This window comes from Humulus lupulus, chromosome X, assembly GCF_963169125.1.
Source record: "Humulus lupulus chromosome X, drHumLupu1.1, whole genome shotgun sequence".
Taxonomy (NCBI): Eukaryota; Viridiplantae; Streptophyta; class Magnoliopsida; order Rosales; family Cannabaceae; genus Humulus; species Humulus lupulus.
In genome coordinates, this window is record NC_084802.1 from 242181731 (window position 1) to 242199377 (window position 17647).

Here is a 17647-nt window from a genome sequence, read left to right on the forward strand (position 1 = left end):
TTGCAAAGCCTTTGACAGATCAATTGCGAAAAGATGCTTTCGGCTGGTCGGATGAGGCACAAGAGGCTTTTATTCGTTTGAAAGAGGCAATGTGCTCGGTACCGGTTTTAACACTACCTGATTTTTCTATACCATTTGTATTGGAAGCTGATGCTTCGAGCAACGGGTTAGGGGCGGTGTTGATGCAAAATCAACGACCCATTGCTTTCTATAGCCAAGTCCTTTCCCCTGGAGCACGCACCAAGTCCATTTATGAGCAGGAATTGATGGCAATCGTGCTAGCAATACAGAAATGGCGTCCTTATTTGTTGGGTCGCAAGTTTTTAGTCCGCACAGACCAGCGAAGCCTCAAGTACTTGCTGGAACAAAGATTGGTGGCTTCCGAACACCAAAAATGGTTGACTAAACTGCTGGGGTACGACTTTGATATTGTGTATAAGCCCGGATTAGAAAACAAGGCTGCCGACGCGCTGTCTAGGATTCATCAAGATGTATCCTTGATTGCCATCTCTGTTAACACCCTTCTTTATATCCCGGATTTACAATCCCATGTCGCAGTAGATCCGAATTTGGCAAAAGTGATTCAAGACTTGAAGTTGGGGCGTGACACAGGGGGTTATTCATTAGTCCAAGGCTATTTAAAGTTTCATGGGCGGTTGGTCATTCCGGCATCTTCACCATTTATTCCACTACTACTTCATGAGTACCACGGTAGCACCATGGGAGGACATTCTGGGGTCTTTAAAACATTTCAGCGGCTGGCTAAAGATCTCTATTGGGCTGGGATGCGAAGGGATGTTCAGAAATGTCTCAGAATGTGCTATTTGTCAACAGAGTAAATATTTGGCTCAGTCACCTGCTGGTTTACTTCAGCCACTGCCCATTCCAAAGCAGATTTGGGAAGACATATCAATGGATTTCATCGAAGGCCTCCCAATATCGAATGGGTTTGATACAATTTTTGTGGTGGTGGACAGACTTACAAAGTATAGTCATTTCATACCTCTTCGCCATCCATTCTCAGCCACCACCGTTGCTGCGATATTCATTAGAGAGGTAGTCCGGTTACACGGTATTCCCCGTTCTATCGTTTCCGATCGTGACAAGGTGTTTATGAGCATCTTTTGGAAAGAGTTGTTTCATTTACAAGGAACACAACTCAAGCATAGTACCGCATACCATCCACAATTTGATGGGCAAACAGAAGTGGTGAATAGATGCTTGGAAACTTACTTGCGATGCTTTGTGAGCACCAAACCGAAGCAGTGGGTCGGGTGGCTGCCTTGGGCAGAATTTTGGTACAACACATCCTATCATACAGCAGCTGGGATGACTCCATTCTTCGCAGTTTATGGCAGGGACCCTCCTCCAGTGCTTAAATTCGAACTTGGCAGCACTAAGGTCTCAGCCGTGGAAGATACCCTCAAGGCACGAGATGAGGTCTTAGAATTGCTTAAGCTGAACCTCCAACGAGCACAACAAAAAATGAAAATGCAGGCAGATCGGAAGCGTCTGGATGTCCATTTTGAAGTGGGTGACTTAGTTTATGTCAAGCTGCGTCCATATCGACAAAGATCTTTGGCTAAACGTCGCAATGAGAAGCTTGCTCCTCGTTACTTCGGACCATTTCCTGTGTTAGCCAGAGTTGGGACAGCAGCATATCGGCTTCACTTACGTCCAGACGCCACCATTCACCCAGTCTTCCATGTGTCTTTGCTGCGGGCTGCCTTGGGATCGCATCAACAAGCCTCTATACTACCTCCTGAATTGAACGCTGACCTTGAATGGACCCTCACTCCTGAGACAGTATTGGATATACGTCCGGGCACTCACAAAACCCCTCCGCAGGCTCTGATTAAATGGCTTAATCTCCCAGCATTTGAGGCAACTTGGGAAGATTTTACAACTCTGCAGCAACAGTTTCCTCACTTTCACCTTGAGGACAAGGTGAATCTTTGGGCAAGGGGTATTGATAGGCCACCTTTGACCTATGTATATGCAAGGAAAAGAGGAAAGGCAAAAGAGAATGCCAGGTCAGCTGAGAATAGTGCTAAGACAGGGGGAATTAATAGGTGGTTATGTGGGAAGGGATAGGCTAAAGGTATGGTGCAAATTTGTAAATGTGCACCTGCTAATATTAGAATAATAGTCTAGTAGTGTTTGGGAAAAAGGGTGTGGAATAGCTGAGAGAAAATACAGGCTCTCGAAAATCTTGTAATTTGCTTATTCAATGAAATCCTACTCTTTCTACTCCATTCTTTCTGTTCTGTGTTGTTGATTTGGGCAGGGTTACTCTATCATTGACCAGCCATGTGATAACCATGGAGTTCTCAAAAAGAGGTGTACAGCGGATCATCTTTAGTAGGCTCCTTCTCATCTCTAGTGATGTAACCAATTTTTCCATGCCCACAGATATACATCCGGATGAACTGCGACCAGCGGAAGAAGTTGTCGCCCTTTAGGCAGATGGTGGTGATTTAACAGAATGAGAGTTGGAGTGGTTTGGCATGGTGGATGTTTTTACTGGAATGGTTTCAGTTTACTACATGGCTACAACGGTTTTTGCGGCTACTATGTTTTAGGGTTATAGATAATTCTTTTTGGCTATGATACCAACTATGAAATTATGATGAGAAATATTGTCTTGTCATTCAAGAATAAGTACAAGGTTCTCTTTTAAAGAGAGCAACTACAACAGGAAAGGAAACTAATTAAAAGCAAATATTTGATAGCTTCTACTTTTCTACTTTCTTGATTTTAACAACTTTTACTGTCTATATTTACATAAGAAACAGGACCTATAATATCCCTAGGATTGTGACTAAAATCAAGGCCTTTTAATGACCAAATTTTCAAGAAAATACAGAAGTCAGATGTATTAAATATATTAGCACTATTTTCAACTGCACCATTATGAAGAAACTCAATCTCATAACGACATCATTAATATCTAACCCTATAGTAAAGGCCACATTTTCTGTCTGGGATAAAAGTAAAAACATTTCCATTTGTTTTTGGCCCATCACCGGAGAATTCAAGCGAAAATCCAAACACACATAGCATATCATAGTACCACTACAATGCCATTATAAAGGAACAACTGTGGCTCCATGTATTCGCTCTTAGTGACACAATATTAGCATGCTTTATTTGAAGTCAATTTTTGAACCTACATAAATCCGAGGTCATCTGGTAGTCCAAATGTCACTTATTTATTAGTCACAATCCATTATACCTCTACCTAAATTTGTCCATCATACAGTTTGTGATGCACTGAAGAAATCTCAAGTTATGCAAGTCAAATCATACCTGAATATAGGTCATCAGGAGAAGTGTGAGAGTTGGAGTTTACAATTTGAGAATTATCCATGTGAGGTTGTTGAAATTCTTTAAGATGAGAAATTTGTAACGGCGAAGGCATTGAAGAAAGAAATCCTCCATTGATTGAGGAATCTGGACCATGAACATTTCCTGGTTCCCCAACTAAATCAACTACGTACTCCCTGTTAACAAATATACACACATGCATAAAGAAGCTGAAAGAGAATGAAGAGGATAAACGAACAACACAAGATCAACTTCTACCAAAATATTGAAACAGTGGATTATAATAAAGTGATAAGTGGGTAAGTCACTTGGTCATCATATTTTGACAAGCCACCAAATGACATTTTAGTGTTGTGACGGACTAATTGAAATGATAGATCATGCAATGTGCCAGTTTAATTTCAAGCAAGGCTTTAAATTCAATCAGCAAAGGCCTACAAGAACAGTTATAACATCAAACCTTGACTGCTTGGAATCTTCAATTTTAACAAGACAAGAAGATCGATGATCTGCTACACAATACTTGCATCCACGAGCTATCCTACAAGGTAAACCTATGTAGTCCGCCAGTTTCTGCATATTAAACCACATATTTAGTACTATCATAGCAAGCAACACCTTATGTACAAATGAACGTACATTAATCTGTAATGCAGTTGAAGGGAAATCATAGGATTGTCCTGTCAAATGGTAAGCCAAACAGCAAGAACAGTAGGAAAAAATGAAAGAATATTGCTTCTGTATTGAAACATGTAGAAATAATCTGAATTATTAGTTAGTGTTTTACAGCTAAGGTGTAATTAATGTAAATTAGTTTATATATAGAATATACCTTTTGTACTCAGCCTATTTAAAGGCTATTCCTTTAGAAATAAACATAATGTGGAAAATATATTCTGAGATATTATTTCTTTGAGAGCACTGCCATTTAAATAGGCACTTTACAAACTATAGACTAATTTGGTATTAAATACCAAATATTCTAGGGTAATTACAATGGTACTAAATCAACCTAAAATCCTCCAAAAAAGGAAAAAATATATTGTGTACAGATTGGTTTCCCATTCTTGAGGGATACCGAATTAATTAAAATAATAACAGAAAATAAAAAACAATATTTTCTACACCCTCCCTCAAGCTGGTGCATAGAGATTCCATACCCAGCTTAAAAACAATCTCATTAAAACTGTCTTTCGATAAGCCTTTAGTTAGAATATCAGCCTGCTGTTGTTTGCTGGGAACATACACAACACATAACTCTTTCTTTTCAATTTTTTCTTTAATGAAGTGTCTATCCACTTCCACATGCTTCGTCCTATCATGATGAACTGGGTTATGTGCAATGCTGATTGCTGATTTGCTGTCACTATATAACTTTAAAGGCTTCGTTCTTTGAAGTTTCAGCTCTTCAAATATACATTTAATCCAGATTAGCTCGCATACTCCTTGAGCAAGAGCTCTAAGTTCCGCGAGCTACTACTGACTGTTTTTTACTTCTCCAAGTAACTAAGTTCCCCCAAACTTTGGTACAATAGCCAGTGGTTGATCTTCTATCCTCAACTGATCCTGCCCAATCAGCATCGGTGAATGCCTCAACACCTCGTTTTTCATTTTTCTTGAACAATAAGCCAGTCCCAAGTGTTTTCTTTAGGTAACGTAAGATTCTGTACACAGCTTCTAAATGTTCTTCAAGAGGATTGTGCATGTATTGACTAACCAGGCTCACGGCGAAAGCAATGTCGGGTCGGGTATGAGACAAGTAGATTAGTTTACCCACTAATCGTTGATACATTCCCTTGTCTAGCGTCTTCTCTTTCGTATTCTTTTTGTACTTACCTTTTGGTTCAACTGGAGTTGCTACAGGTTTACAACCACTCATTCCGGTTTCTTTGAGAAGATCCAGAATGTATTTTCTCTGTGATACTAAAATTCCTTGTTTAGTCCTGGCCACCTCCATACCTAGAAAGTATTTCATAGGTCCAAGGTCTTTCACTTCAAACTCCTGGGCTAGTACACCTTTAAGCTTGTCTTGCTCTTCATAATCATCACCAGTTATTATCATATTATTGACATAAACAATGAGGATAGTCACCTTACCCTCTTGTGAGTGTTTGAAAAACAGTGTGTGATCAGATTGAGCTTGTTCGTAACCATGCCTTTTTATCACTTGATTAAATCTTTCGAACCACGCCCTTGGAGACTGTTTTAGACCATAGAGAGATTTTTTCAGATGACATACATTCTCTTTTCCATATCTGTCTTCGAAGCCTGGAGGAATTCTCATATAAACTTCTTCCTCCAAATATCCATTGAGAAAGGCATTTTTGATGTCTAGCTGCTGTAAGGGCCAATCTAGATTGGCAGCAATAGATAACAGGACCCTCACAGTATTTAGCTTTGCAACAGGAGCAAATGTCTCGTTGTAATCTACACCATGTGTTTGAGTGAACCCCTTTGCAATTAGTCTTGCCTTGTGCCGGTCAATTGTTCCATCAGCCTTGTGCTTAACTGTAAACACCCATTTACACCCTACCACATGTTTATCTCTAGGCCGATTGACAATTGTCCATGTGGTGTTGGCTTCTAACGCCCCAATTTCATCATACACTGCTTGCTTCCATTCTTTTTGTGCAAGTGCCTCGGCATTATCCTTGGGAACTACCACTTGCTCAACTTTTGACAGGAAGGCTCTATAGTGAGGAGTGAGTTTACTATAGCAAACATATCTAGACATTGGGTGTTGAGTACAACTCCGAACTCCCTTTCTTTTGGCAATAGGTAACTCAAACTCAGGTTCAATCATACTGGAAGACTCAACATTAGGAATATTATCAAGTAAAATAGGTTCAAGAGAAGGATTACTTACATCAGGAGTAGTCTGTGGATCAGATTCATGAAATGTTGGAGCATTAGTGGACTGTATTACTTGATGATGTTTTGGTCGCCGAGAGTAGACTAAGAGCTCCTTAGTCTTAGGTGGCGGAGATTGTTGTTGCTCAGATGAGTTTGGAAACTCTGAAATTTCAGGAAAAGCCTTGGGAAGACAGGTATCCCAACTAGAAACATCACTCACTGTCCCTCCCTGAAGTGAAAGGTTGGGATAAAAGGGTGTTTCTTCATGAAATGTAACATCTATGGAGACATAGAGACGACGAGTAGGGGGATGATAGCACTTGTATCCCTTTTTTGTAGAAGAATAACCCAAAAAGACGCATTTAAGGGCTCTAGGATCAAACTTAGATCGGTTTGGACCGAGAACATGAACATAAGTAACACACCCAAATGTTTTCAAGGGAAGATTAGAAACCAACGGTGTATTTGGATATACCTTGAGAAGCATAGATAGAGGAGTGTGAAAGTTCAACACTCGAGACGGCATTCTATTGATAAGATAGGCAGAAGTGAGGATAGCCTCACCCCAAAAATGTTTTGGAACTGAGGTTGTGAACATAATTGCTCTAGCAATTTCCAATAGGTGTCTATTTTTTCGTTCAGCAATCTCATTTTGTTGGGGTGTGCCTGCACATGAACTTTTATGCACAATGCCATGAGAAAGAAGATAATCACCTAAGATTGAGTTGAAATATTCAGTTCCATTGTCAATGTGTAAGACTTGGAGATTGGCATTGAATTGATTTTTGATCATAGAGTGGAAATTTTTAAAAACCATGGCAGCATCAGATTTGGATTTAAGCAAAAACACCCAACTAACACGTGTGTGATCATCAATATAAGTGATAAACCATTTTGTATTTGTAGTATTGGTTATTCTAGATGGTCCCCATATATCACTATGAATAAGATTAAAAGGCTGAGTTGATTTGTAGGGGATAGAACGAAAAACAGCACGTGTATGTTTGGCGAATTGACAAATTTCACATTTAAGTAAGCTCAAGTCTTTATTCTAGAACAACTTAGGAAATAAATATTTTAAATATGAAAAACTAGGGTGACCTAGCCTATAATGCCACCGAATTATATCATTATTATTGGCAAAAATACTACCAGAAATAAAAGCGTTATCAACTTGAGCAGGAGGAAACGGATCAAAGTAATACAGCCCGCTACATGCCTTCGCATTCCCAATCATCTTCCCCGAGGACATATCCTAAAAATTACAACCAAGTGGTGAGAACGAAGCAAAACATTGCTGATCATGGGTTATTTTACTGACAGAAAGAAGATTACAGGAAAGATTGGGAACATGAAGAACTTCATGGAGTATAATAGAAGATGATAATGTAATAGATCCTTTACCAGCCACAGAAGAAAGCGAACTATCAGCTATTTTAATTTTTTGAGTACCTGGGCAAGGAGTATAAGTGGTAAAGTGATTGGACTGACCAGTCATATGGTCTGAAGCCCCAGAGTCTACTATCCAGGCAGATTTTTTAGCATTGAAGGCAGCAGAGGTACCTTGAGTGGAAGTAAACGAAGGATCAGATGCAGAAGCATTGGTTGCCGTGCTCAATAGCTGATGGAGTTGAGTGATTTGGGCTGGAGAAAATGGGAAAGGCTCGGGTGGTATTGCTGTCAAGGCCTGGCTGTCATCAAATGAAGAAGGAGAGGCATTAGAAGAGCCCTTGTTGATGGTGGAGTCGGCTATGGTATCATCAGTGATGGTGGGATCAGGTAAGGTGGCCAAGAGGAAGAAGAGAAGGCAACGATATTGAAGGGAAAGAAAAGGCTGCAATTTCTGAGGGTAGGCTACGATTTCTGAGGGAGAAAAAAATTTTGATTCCTTAGGGTGAGGGTATCGGCTCTGATACCATGTGGAAAATATATTCTGAGATATTATTTCTTTGAGAGCACTGCCATTTAAATAGGCACTTTACAAACTATAGACTAATTTGGTATTAAATACCAAATATTCTAGGGTAATTACAATGGTACTAAATCAACCTAAAATCCTCCAAAAAAGGAAAAAATATATTGTGTACAGATTGGTTTCCCATTCTTGAGGGATATCGAATTAATTAAAATAATAACAGAAAATAAAAAACAATATTTTCTACACATAACAATCAAGCATATATTTTTCTACATGGTTTCAGAGCTTTAGAAGCTAAATTTCTCAGCCCTTTCTTAAAAAAAAATAGGGTTTGATACTCTTGAGGTTCAAATCTTAGAAAACTATTTTGGAGTGGTCTTCTATTCTCACCTCCGACCCAGGGAGTTTGCCCTGCCTCCGATCGGCGCAACCGCAAAATCCGGTGCCCAATAGAGCCGCGCATGAGCCCCACGCGCCGCCTCTGGCCGCTGCCCTCTCCACCACGCGTTGGCGCGTGTTGGCGCGTGCAGCCGCCGACGGCCATTTTTTCGGCTTCCTTCATCTGTGGTTCTCCTCCTCACCTCGGCGTGTTCTTGCCCTTGCTGTCTTTTTTTGATTTGTTCAGTTTTTTTTATTCGAACCATTGAAAATCAACCATGGTCACTTCTCGAACTGATCCCAAACACCACTTGGTACGCTATGATGGGTGCTCAACGTGACACAATCCCTTTCACCACAGATCAGATTGCTCAACTCCATAGGTTACTCAAGTCGAATTTCGCACCGAATCTGCACTCTCCGGGATTTTTCTCCACTCCAAACACTTCTATTGCGTTTAATGCTCAAACTTTGTCATGGATCATCGACTCCGGTGCAACTGACCACATGACTGGTCAATCTCATCAGTTTGTTACTTATAGTCCTTGTTTAGGTAGTAGTAAAATAAAAATTGTTGATGGCTCTCCATCAACTGTGGATGGTAAAGGTTTCGTTTATCTATCTCCTCTCTTTACTCTTAATGATGTCCTCCATATGCCAAATCTATCTTTTAATCTCCACTCCATTAGCAAACTTACCCTTGATAAAGGTTGTATTGCAAAATTCTCACCCTTACATTGTGATTTCCAGGAATTGTCCTCGGGAAAGACGATTGGAAGTGCGAGAGAATGTAGCGGGCTGTACTACTTTGATGTTGACCCTTCATCTGCTCAAGGTAATAAAATGTTGCATTCTGGCAGTATTGCTTCTAATATTGATATTATGAGATGACATTACCGATTAGGACATCCTAGTTTTCCCTATCTGAAACATCTGTTTCCTAGTCTGTTTAAAACAAACACTTGAACATGTTCAAATGTGAAGTGTGTCAATTTGAAAAACATACTCGAAGTGTTTTTCATTCTCGCCCCTATAAAGCGTCTCATCCTTTCACTCTCATTCATAGTGACATGTGGGGGCCATCCAGCGTTACAAATATCTCTAATACCCGCTGGTTTATATCCTTTATAGATGATCATACTCGTTTAACTTGGGTATTTCTTTTAAAAGACAAATCTAATGTCGCTACCACCTTCAAAAAGTTTCACCCAATGATTAAAAATCAATTTCAAGCTAATCTCCAAGTTATGCACACTGATAATGGTACAAAATATTTTAATTCAATCTTAGGTGATTATCTTATCTCTAATAGCATTGTCCATCAGAGTTCAAGTGTTCGTACTCCCCAACAAAATAGGATTGCTGAAAGGAAAAATTGACATCTGTTAAAACTTGCTAGAGCTCTCATTTTTACTACTTTCGTTCCTAAGATATTTTGGGGAGAAGTTGTTTTGACAGCAACTTATTTAATCAATAGAATGTTTTCTCGTGTCTTACAATATCAAACTCCAATTTCTTCTCTTCTTAAGATTTATCCTCAGACTCACCTACTCTTAGATATTCCACTAAAAATGTTTGGTTGTACAGCCTATGTTCATGTTTTAGAACCTAATCATACCAAATTTGATCCTCGTTCTCAAAAGTATATTTTCCTTGGGTATTCTTCCACCAAAAAGGGCTACAAATGTTACAACCCTCTCACTCGTCGCCTTAGTGTCTCATCAGATGTCACATTCATTGAAGAGCAACCTTTTTATCCCAACAATTCGCTTCAGGGAGGGATTGCTAGGGATACTCACTACTGCGATACATGTTTACCAATGATAGGACCTGAATTTAGTCCACCCATTGTCTAATCCACCAACTGAGTCTAACTTTGTGCTAAATTCTGAACAATTCAGTCCACCCATTGAGTCTAACTCTATGCTAAATTCTGAACAAAACACTTCTGAAATGGAAAAGACAAACCTAATAAATGCAGAAAAAGAGTTGTCGGTTTATACTAGACGACGGAACAAACATCAAGTAATACCGCCAGTTACGGATCTCGTCTCCCATGAGTCTGAAACAGTGACAAATCTCAATGTAAGTGATTCTTTGAGTCCAATTTCATTTGATTCTAATCCTAGTTCGAGTGTGATAGAATCATATCTGCCTATGCAAAAAGGAAGGGAGTGAGCAATTGTACTTTACATCCTATATCTAAGTATGTGTGCTACAGCAAACTCACACCAAAATTCAAAGCTTTTGCTGCCAAAATTGAGGAGATAATTATTCCAAAGAATATTGATGAAGCCTTGTCCATTCCTGAGTGGAAGAAAGCAGTTGACGAGGAAATAGGGACGTTGGAAAAAAAATGCAACCTGGAAAATAGTTGCTAAGCCAAAAGACAAGCATGTGGTACGATGCAAGTGGGTATTAAGAGTGAAATACAAAGCTGATGGTACTTGTGAATATTAGCTATGTTATAGTGTGAATATTAGTTGTGTTATAGTGTGCATATTAGCTGTTTATTAGTTGACAATTAGGATTAATTAGTTGATTTAGTTTCCTAGAATAACTTTTCTAGTTGTGTATAAATAGATGTTATATTTGCAATACAATATACAATTCACTTCACATATCATTACATGGTATGAGAGCAGAGCCAGGTTCTAGGGTTGAGATTCGAAATTCGAAATTAGAGTTCATCACAAATTAGGGTTTGCAATTAGGGTTTAATTTTCTTTCATTTTTAGGGTTCCTATTTCGGAAACCCTATTTAGAGTGTTCTTTTGTTCTCACCACCGGCACAGAAGGACTGCCCAGCCGCCGATCAACCAAACCCCGTCGTCCGAGGTCCAGAAACACCGCGAGTGGAGCCCACGCGCCGTCGTAGCCCACTGCCCAATCCCCCACGCGCCAGCGCGTGCACGCGCGTGCGCCATTCAGTCGCCGTGCTTTCAACTCCGGTTGGTCCCCACGTCCTTCTCGGCGCTTTTTTGCTAAGTTTGTGTTTTTCTCCGGTCATTTGCATATCTGTTTTTGTTCAGATCTTGTGTTTAGGAAGTTCCTTTTCTTGGCTTTGTTTACTTGTTTTCTCCATATTTGCTTTTGAGGTTATGGCTGAGACAAAATCCGTGGTATCTGACGTGGTTCCTATAATGTCTAAAATCACGGAACATAAACTGAATGGTTCGAATTATTTGGACTGGAGTAAGACTATTCGGCTTTATTTATGAAGTATCAACAAAGATGACCATTTGACTGATGATCCTCCTAAAGACAAAGGTGATTCGAGACAGGCATGGCTCAGGGAGGATGCTCTCTTGTTCCTTCAAATTCAAAATTCCATTGATAGTGAGGTAATTGGCTTGATCAATCATTGTGAGTTTGTTAAAGAACTAATGGATTATTTGGAATTTTTGTATTCGGGAAAAGAGAATCTCTCTCGTATGTATGAGGTTTGCAAAGCATTTTACCGTGTGGAAAAACAAGATCAGTCACTTATAAATTAATTTATGGCATTTAAAAAGACGTATGAGGAGCTTAATGTGTTGCTACCATTTAGTACCGACGTGAAGGTTCAACGAAAACAACGAGAGCAAATGGCTATTATGAGCTTTCTAGCTGGGCTCTCCTCTGAGTTTGATTCTGCTAAGGCACAAGTTCTTTCTGGGACTGATATATCCTCTTTACAAGATGTCTTTAGTCGTGTCCTCCGCACGGAAATAACACCACCTGTTTCGCTTAATGGCGCCTTGGTAAGTCGCAATAATAATTATGCGTCTGGGAGATCCTCTAATCCAAGTGGAAACAAAGGAGGTAGTTCACAAGGATTTGACACTCGAACGTTGGATTCTGGAGGCATTATTTGCAACTATTGTAAAAAACCAGGCCACACCAAGTTTGAGTGTAGAAAGTTACAATTTAAAAACCAGCATAAACACTCAGCTAATGTTGCATCTAATAGTGATACCTCTGACAAATCAATCCTTATCTCTGCTGATGAGTTTGCCAAGTTCTCCAAGTATCAAGAATCACTCAAGTCTTCATCTCATTCTATCACTGTTATTGCTGATTCAGGTAAAACTAATGCGTGCCTTCTTTCCTCATCCTCAAAATGGGTCATTGATTCTGGTGCCACAGATCATATGACAGGTAATTCTAGTCTCTTTACTTCATTTCAGTCTTCTACTTCTTCTACAGTTACTATAGCCGATGGGTTACCATCGTGTGTTTGTGGGTCAGGCAACATCACTCCTACCCCTTTGCTTTCGTTGTCTTCTGTCTTACATTTACCTAATTTACCCTTTAATTTGCTATCTGTCAATCAACTCACTCGTAATATCAATTGTTGTGTCTCATTTTTTCCTGATCATTGCTTATTTCAGGATCTTATGACGAAGAAAATTATTGGTAAAGGACATGAATCTAGAGGTCTCTACACTCTTGATACATCGCCACCCAGCTCTATTGCTTGCTCGAGTGTTCATTCTCCCTTCGAGGCTCATTGTCAGTTGGGTCATCCATCTCTCCCTTTACTAAAGAAGCTTTGTCCTCAATATAGTACGGTGTCTTCCTTAAATTGTGAGTCGTGTCAGTTTGCAAAACATCATCGTCTTAGTTCGAGTCCTAGAGTCAATAAACGTGCTAGTGTTTTTTTTGAATTAGTTCACTCTGATGTTTGGGGTCTTTCTCCTATTTTGTCTAAACCTGGATTTAGGTATTTTGTTACATTTGTAGATGATTATTCTCGTGTAACTTGGTTATTTTTAATGAAAATTCGTTCAGAGCTATTTTCCCTGTTTTGTGCTGAAATTAAAACTCAATTTAATGTTTCAATTCGTACTTTGCGAAGTGATAACGCCAAAGAATATACATCTGCTTTATTTCAATCTTATGACTCAGAATGGCATACTTCATGAAACTTCTTGTGTTGATACCCCATCCCAAAATGGTGTGGCGGAACATAAAAACAGACACCTTCTTGAAACTGCACGAGCTCTCTTATTTCAAATGCATGTTCCTAAACCGTTTTGGGCTGATGCTATTTCCATAGCGTGTTTTCTCATTAATTGAATGTCTCCCTCTGTTCTTCAAGGTGAGATACCTGACAAAATTCTTTTTCCGCAAGTCTTTGTTTCCCGTTGACCCTAAGATATTTGGTAGCACTTGTTTTGTTCGAGATGTTCATTCGCATGTCACTAAATTAGATCCCAAGTCTTTGAAATGTATTTTGCTCGGTTATTCCTATCTTCAGAAAAGCTACCAGTGTTATTGTCCCAGTCTTAACAAATATTTGGTCTCCATAAATGTCACTTTCCTCGAAGATACACCTTATTTCCCTTCTCTGCCCGTTCCCACTCGTCAGAGGGAGGACGATGATTTGTTGGTCTATTCTATCACATCTTCTCTTGACTCGAACCTATCACCAATCTCGCACCTCCTATTCTTCAAGTTTACTCCAGGCGACAACCTCTTGATTCATGTCCTGCACCTGCTCCTTCGTCATCAAACCGGACCCGAGCGATGATCTTCCAATTGCATTACGCAAAGGTAAACGTCAGTGTACTTATCCCATTTCTTCTTTTGTTTCTTATAATAACTTGTCGTCTTCCTCTTGCTCTTTCATTGCTTCCCTTGATTCCATGTCTATTCCTAAGACTGTTCGTGAAGCCATATCTCATCCTGGTTGGCATACTGCAATGCTAGAGGAGATGAATGCTTTAGATGATAATAGTACTTGGGACTTGGTCGATTTACCTTCAGGGAAACGGGCTATCAGTTGCAAATGGGTCTTCACGGTTAAGGTCAATCCTGATGGGTCAGTTGCTCTATTGAAAGCTCGCCTTGTCGCCAAGGGCTATGCTCAAACTTATGGAGTAGATTATTCTGAAACTTTCTCTCCTGTTGCAAAGTTGACATCTGTTAGGTTGTTTATTTCAATGGCAGCTACTTATCATTGGCCTTTACATCAACTTGATATCAAGAATGTTTTTCTTCATGGTGATCTTCAGGAGGAGATGTATATGGAGCAACCTCCTGGGTTTGTTGCTTTGGGGGAGTCACGGCGAGTTTGTCGTCTTCGAAAATCTTTATATGGTTTGAAACAAAGTCCTCGTGCTTGGTTTGGAAAGTTTAGTCAGGCTATTGAGAAATTAGGTATGATGAAAAGCAAGTCTGATCAACGATCAGAAGTTGGCATCATTTTGTTAGTTGTATATGTGGATGACATTGTTATTACCCGAAATGATACTAGCAGAATCTCTTCTCTTAAATCTTTCCTTCATACTCAATTTCACACGAAAGATTTGGGGGTGTTAAAGTATTTCTTAGGAGTTGAGGTCACTCAAAGTAGACAAGGTGTCTTTATATATCAAAGAAAGTATGTCCTTGACTTATTGACTGAAACAGAAAAATTAGGGGCAAAACCCGGTAGTGCTCCAATGACTCCAAATCTGCACCTTACAGGAGATGGGGAACCATTTGAAGACCTTGAAAAGTATCGAAGGTTGGTTGGGAAGTTGAATTATCTTACTGTGACTCGTCCAGACATTGCCTACTCAGTTAGTGTTGTTAGTCAGTTTATGTCATCCCCAACAATTGATCATTGGGCAGTATTAGAGCAAATTTTGTGTTACTTGAAAGGAGCACCAGGACGAGGTATTGTGTATGCGAATCATGGACCCACTCATATTGAGTGTTTCTCATATGCAGATTGGGCAGGTTCCAAAGTAGATAGAAGATCCACTTCAGGTTATTGTATTTTTGTTGGAGGGAATCTAGTCTCATGGAAGAGTAAAAAGCAAACCATTGTGTCACGATCTAGTGCAGAGTCAGAATATCGAGCTATTGCACAGTCTGTGTGAGATAATGTGGATATATCAACTATTGACTGAAGTAGGACTTAAAAAAACTTCAGTACCTGCAAAATTATGGTGTGATAACCAAGCTGCTCTCATGAACGGACGAAGCACATTGAAATTGATTGTCATTTTGTTTGTGAGAAAATTCAACAAGGCTTGATTTCTACAGGATATGTGAAAATTGGAGAGCAACTAGGGGACATTTTTACAAAAGCCTTAAATGGATTCGGGTTGACTATTTTTGTAACAAGCTGGGCATGATTAACATTTATGCTCCAGCTTGAGGGGAAGTGTTATAGTGTGAATATTAGTTGTGTTATAGTGTGCATATTAGTTGTTTATTAGTTGACAATTAGGATTAATTAGTTGATTTAGTTTCCTAGAATAACTTCTCTAGTTGTGTATAAATAGATGTTATATTTTCAATACAATATACAACTCTCCACATATAATTACAGTACCATAGAAAGATACAAGGAGATACTGGTTGCAAAGGGGTTCACTCAAACTTACGGGGTGGACTACACAGAGACATTTGCACCAATGGCAAAACTAAACACAATAAGAATTCTCCTATCAATAGCTGCTAATCTTGATTGGCCATTGCAGCAACTTGATATTAAGAACGCCTTTCTAAACGGAAATTTAGAGGAAGAGGCCTATATGAAGATTCCACTTGGCCTCGAAGGAAAATATGACAGCATGTCACTTAAAGAAATCTCTCTATGGTTTGAAGCACTCACCACGAGCATGGTTTGAGAGGTTCAATCAAGTGATCAAGAAGCATGGGTACAAACAAGGTCAGTCTGATCATACTCTATTCTTCAAACATTCACAAGATGGTAAGATTGTAATTCTTATTATCTATGTTGATATGATTCTAATTGGAAATGACCTTAATGGAATGGAGGAGCTTCAAAGACTACTAGCCCAAGAATTTGAGGAAAAAGATCTTGGTCAGATGAGATACTTTTTGGGTATGGAGTTTGCAAGAACCAAGCAGGGGATTTTAGTCTCTCAACGTAAGTATGTTATTGATCTACTCAAAGAGACTGGTATGCTCGGATGTAAACCAGCAGCAACACCAGTGGAACCCAAGGGGAAGTACAAGAACAAAGAAAAGGGGAAACCTATAGACAAAGGGATGTATCAACGACTAGTGGGAAAATTGATCTATTTGTCTCACACCAGACCTGACATTACCTTTGCAGTTAGCTTGGTCAGTCAATATATGCACGACCCTTTAGAAGAACACTTGGAGGCAGTTTACAGGATATTACGGTATCTAAAAAAGACACCTGGAAAAGGTTTGTTGTTCAAGAAAAATGGAGAAAGAGGCATAGAAGCTTTCACTGATGCAGATTGGGCAGGTTCAATTGAGAACGGAAGATCAACATCTGGATATTGTACTAAAGTATGGGAAAATCTTGTTACTTGGAGAAGCAAGAAATAACCTGTTGTCGCAAGAAGCAGTGCTAAAGCTGAGCTTGGAGCTCTTGCTCAAGGAGTATGTGAATTGATCTGGATCAAACGAGTTCTTGAAGAACTACAACTTCAAAGAGCGAATCCTTTGAAACTATAGAGCGATAATAAATCAGCTATTAATTTAGCAAACAATATGGTTCATCATGATAGAACCAAACATGTGGAGGTGGACCGTCATTTCATAAAAGAAAAAATTGAAGAAAAAGAACTTTGTGTCGTTTATGTGCCAAGCAAACAACAAGCTGCTGATTTGCTAACAAAAGGATTATCAAAAGAAAGCTTTGATGAGCAAGTGTGCAAGCTGGGCATGTGGGACTTGTATGCACCAACTTGAGGGAGGGTGTAGAAATAATCTGAATTATTAGTTAATGTTTTACAGCTCATTAGCTAATGTTTTACAGCTAAGGTGTAACTAATGTAAATTAGTTTATACCTAGAATAAATCTTTTGCACTCAGGCTATTTCTTTAGAAATGAAAATAATAATCAAAGTATAGTTTTCTACGGGATAATTGCGGCATAAATACCCAATGTTTGGGTTTTGTACGCGGCATAGGCCCAATGTCAATTTTTAGTGGCAATAGTACCCAAAGTTAGTAAAAGTGTAATTCCGTCAGTCTCCTCCGTTAGGTCTGTTAATGAGCTGATTAGGCAGACACGTGTCACGTTTTTATTGGTCCAAATCATAATTATTTTTAAAATATTATTGAGCTGGACCAATCACGGAGTGACACATGTTGGTCCAGTCATCACGAAACGGAAACCTAACGGAGGAGGCTGATGGAGTTACACTTTTACTAACTTTGGATACTATTGCCACTAAAAATAAATATTGGGTC

General features: G+C 39.3%; 1 protein-coding gene across 3 annotated transcripts in view; it reads right to left on the bottom strand.

Moving 5' to 3' along the window:
- Window positions 1-17647, bottom strand: part of LOC133804037 (serine/threonine-protein kinase CTR1) — a 70026-nt gene that overhangs the window by 27522 nt on the left and 24857 nt on the right. For all 3 annotated transcript variants that reach the window (XM_062242184.1, XM_062242183.1, XM_062242185.1), the window contains 2 exons: window positions 3788-3900; window positions 3310-3503 (listed from right to left, as the gene is read on the bottom strand). In XM_062242184.1, the coding sequence (XP_062098168.1) occupies window positions 3310-3503; window positions 3788-3900 (307 nt within the window). The remainder of the gene's footprint in view (window positions 1-3309; window positions 3504-3787; window positions 3901-17647) is intronic.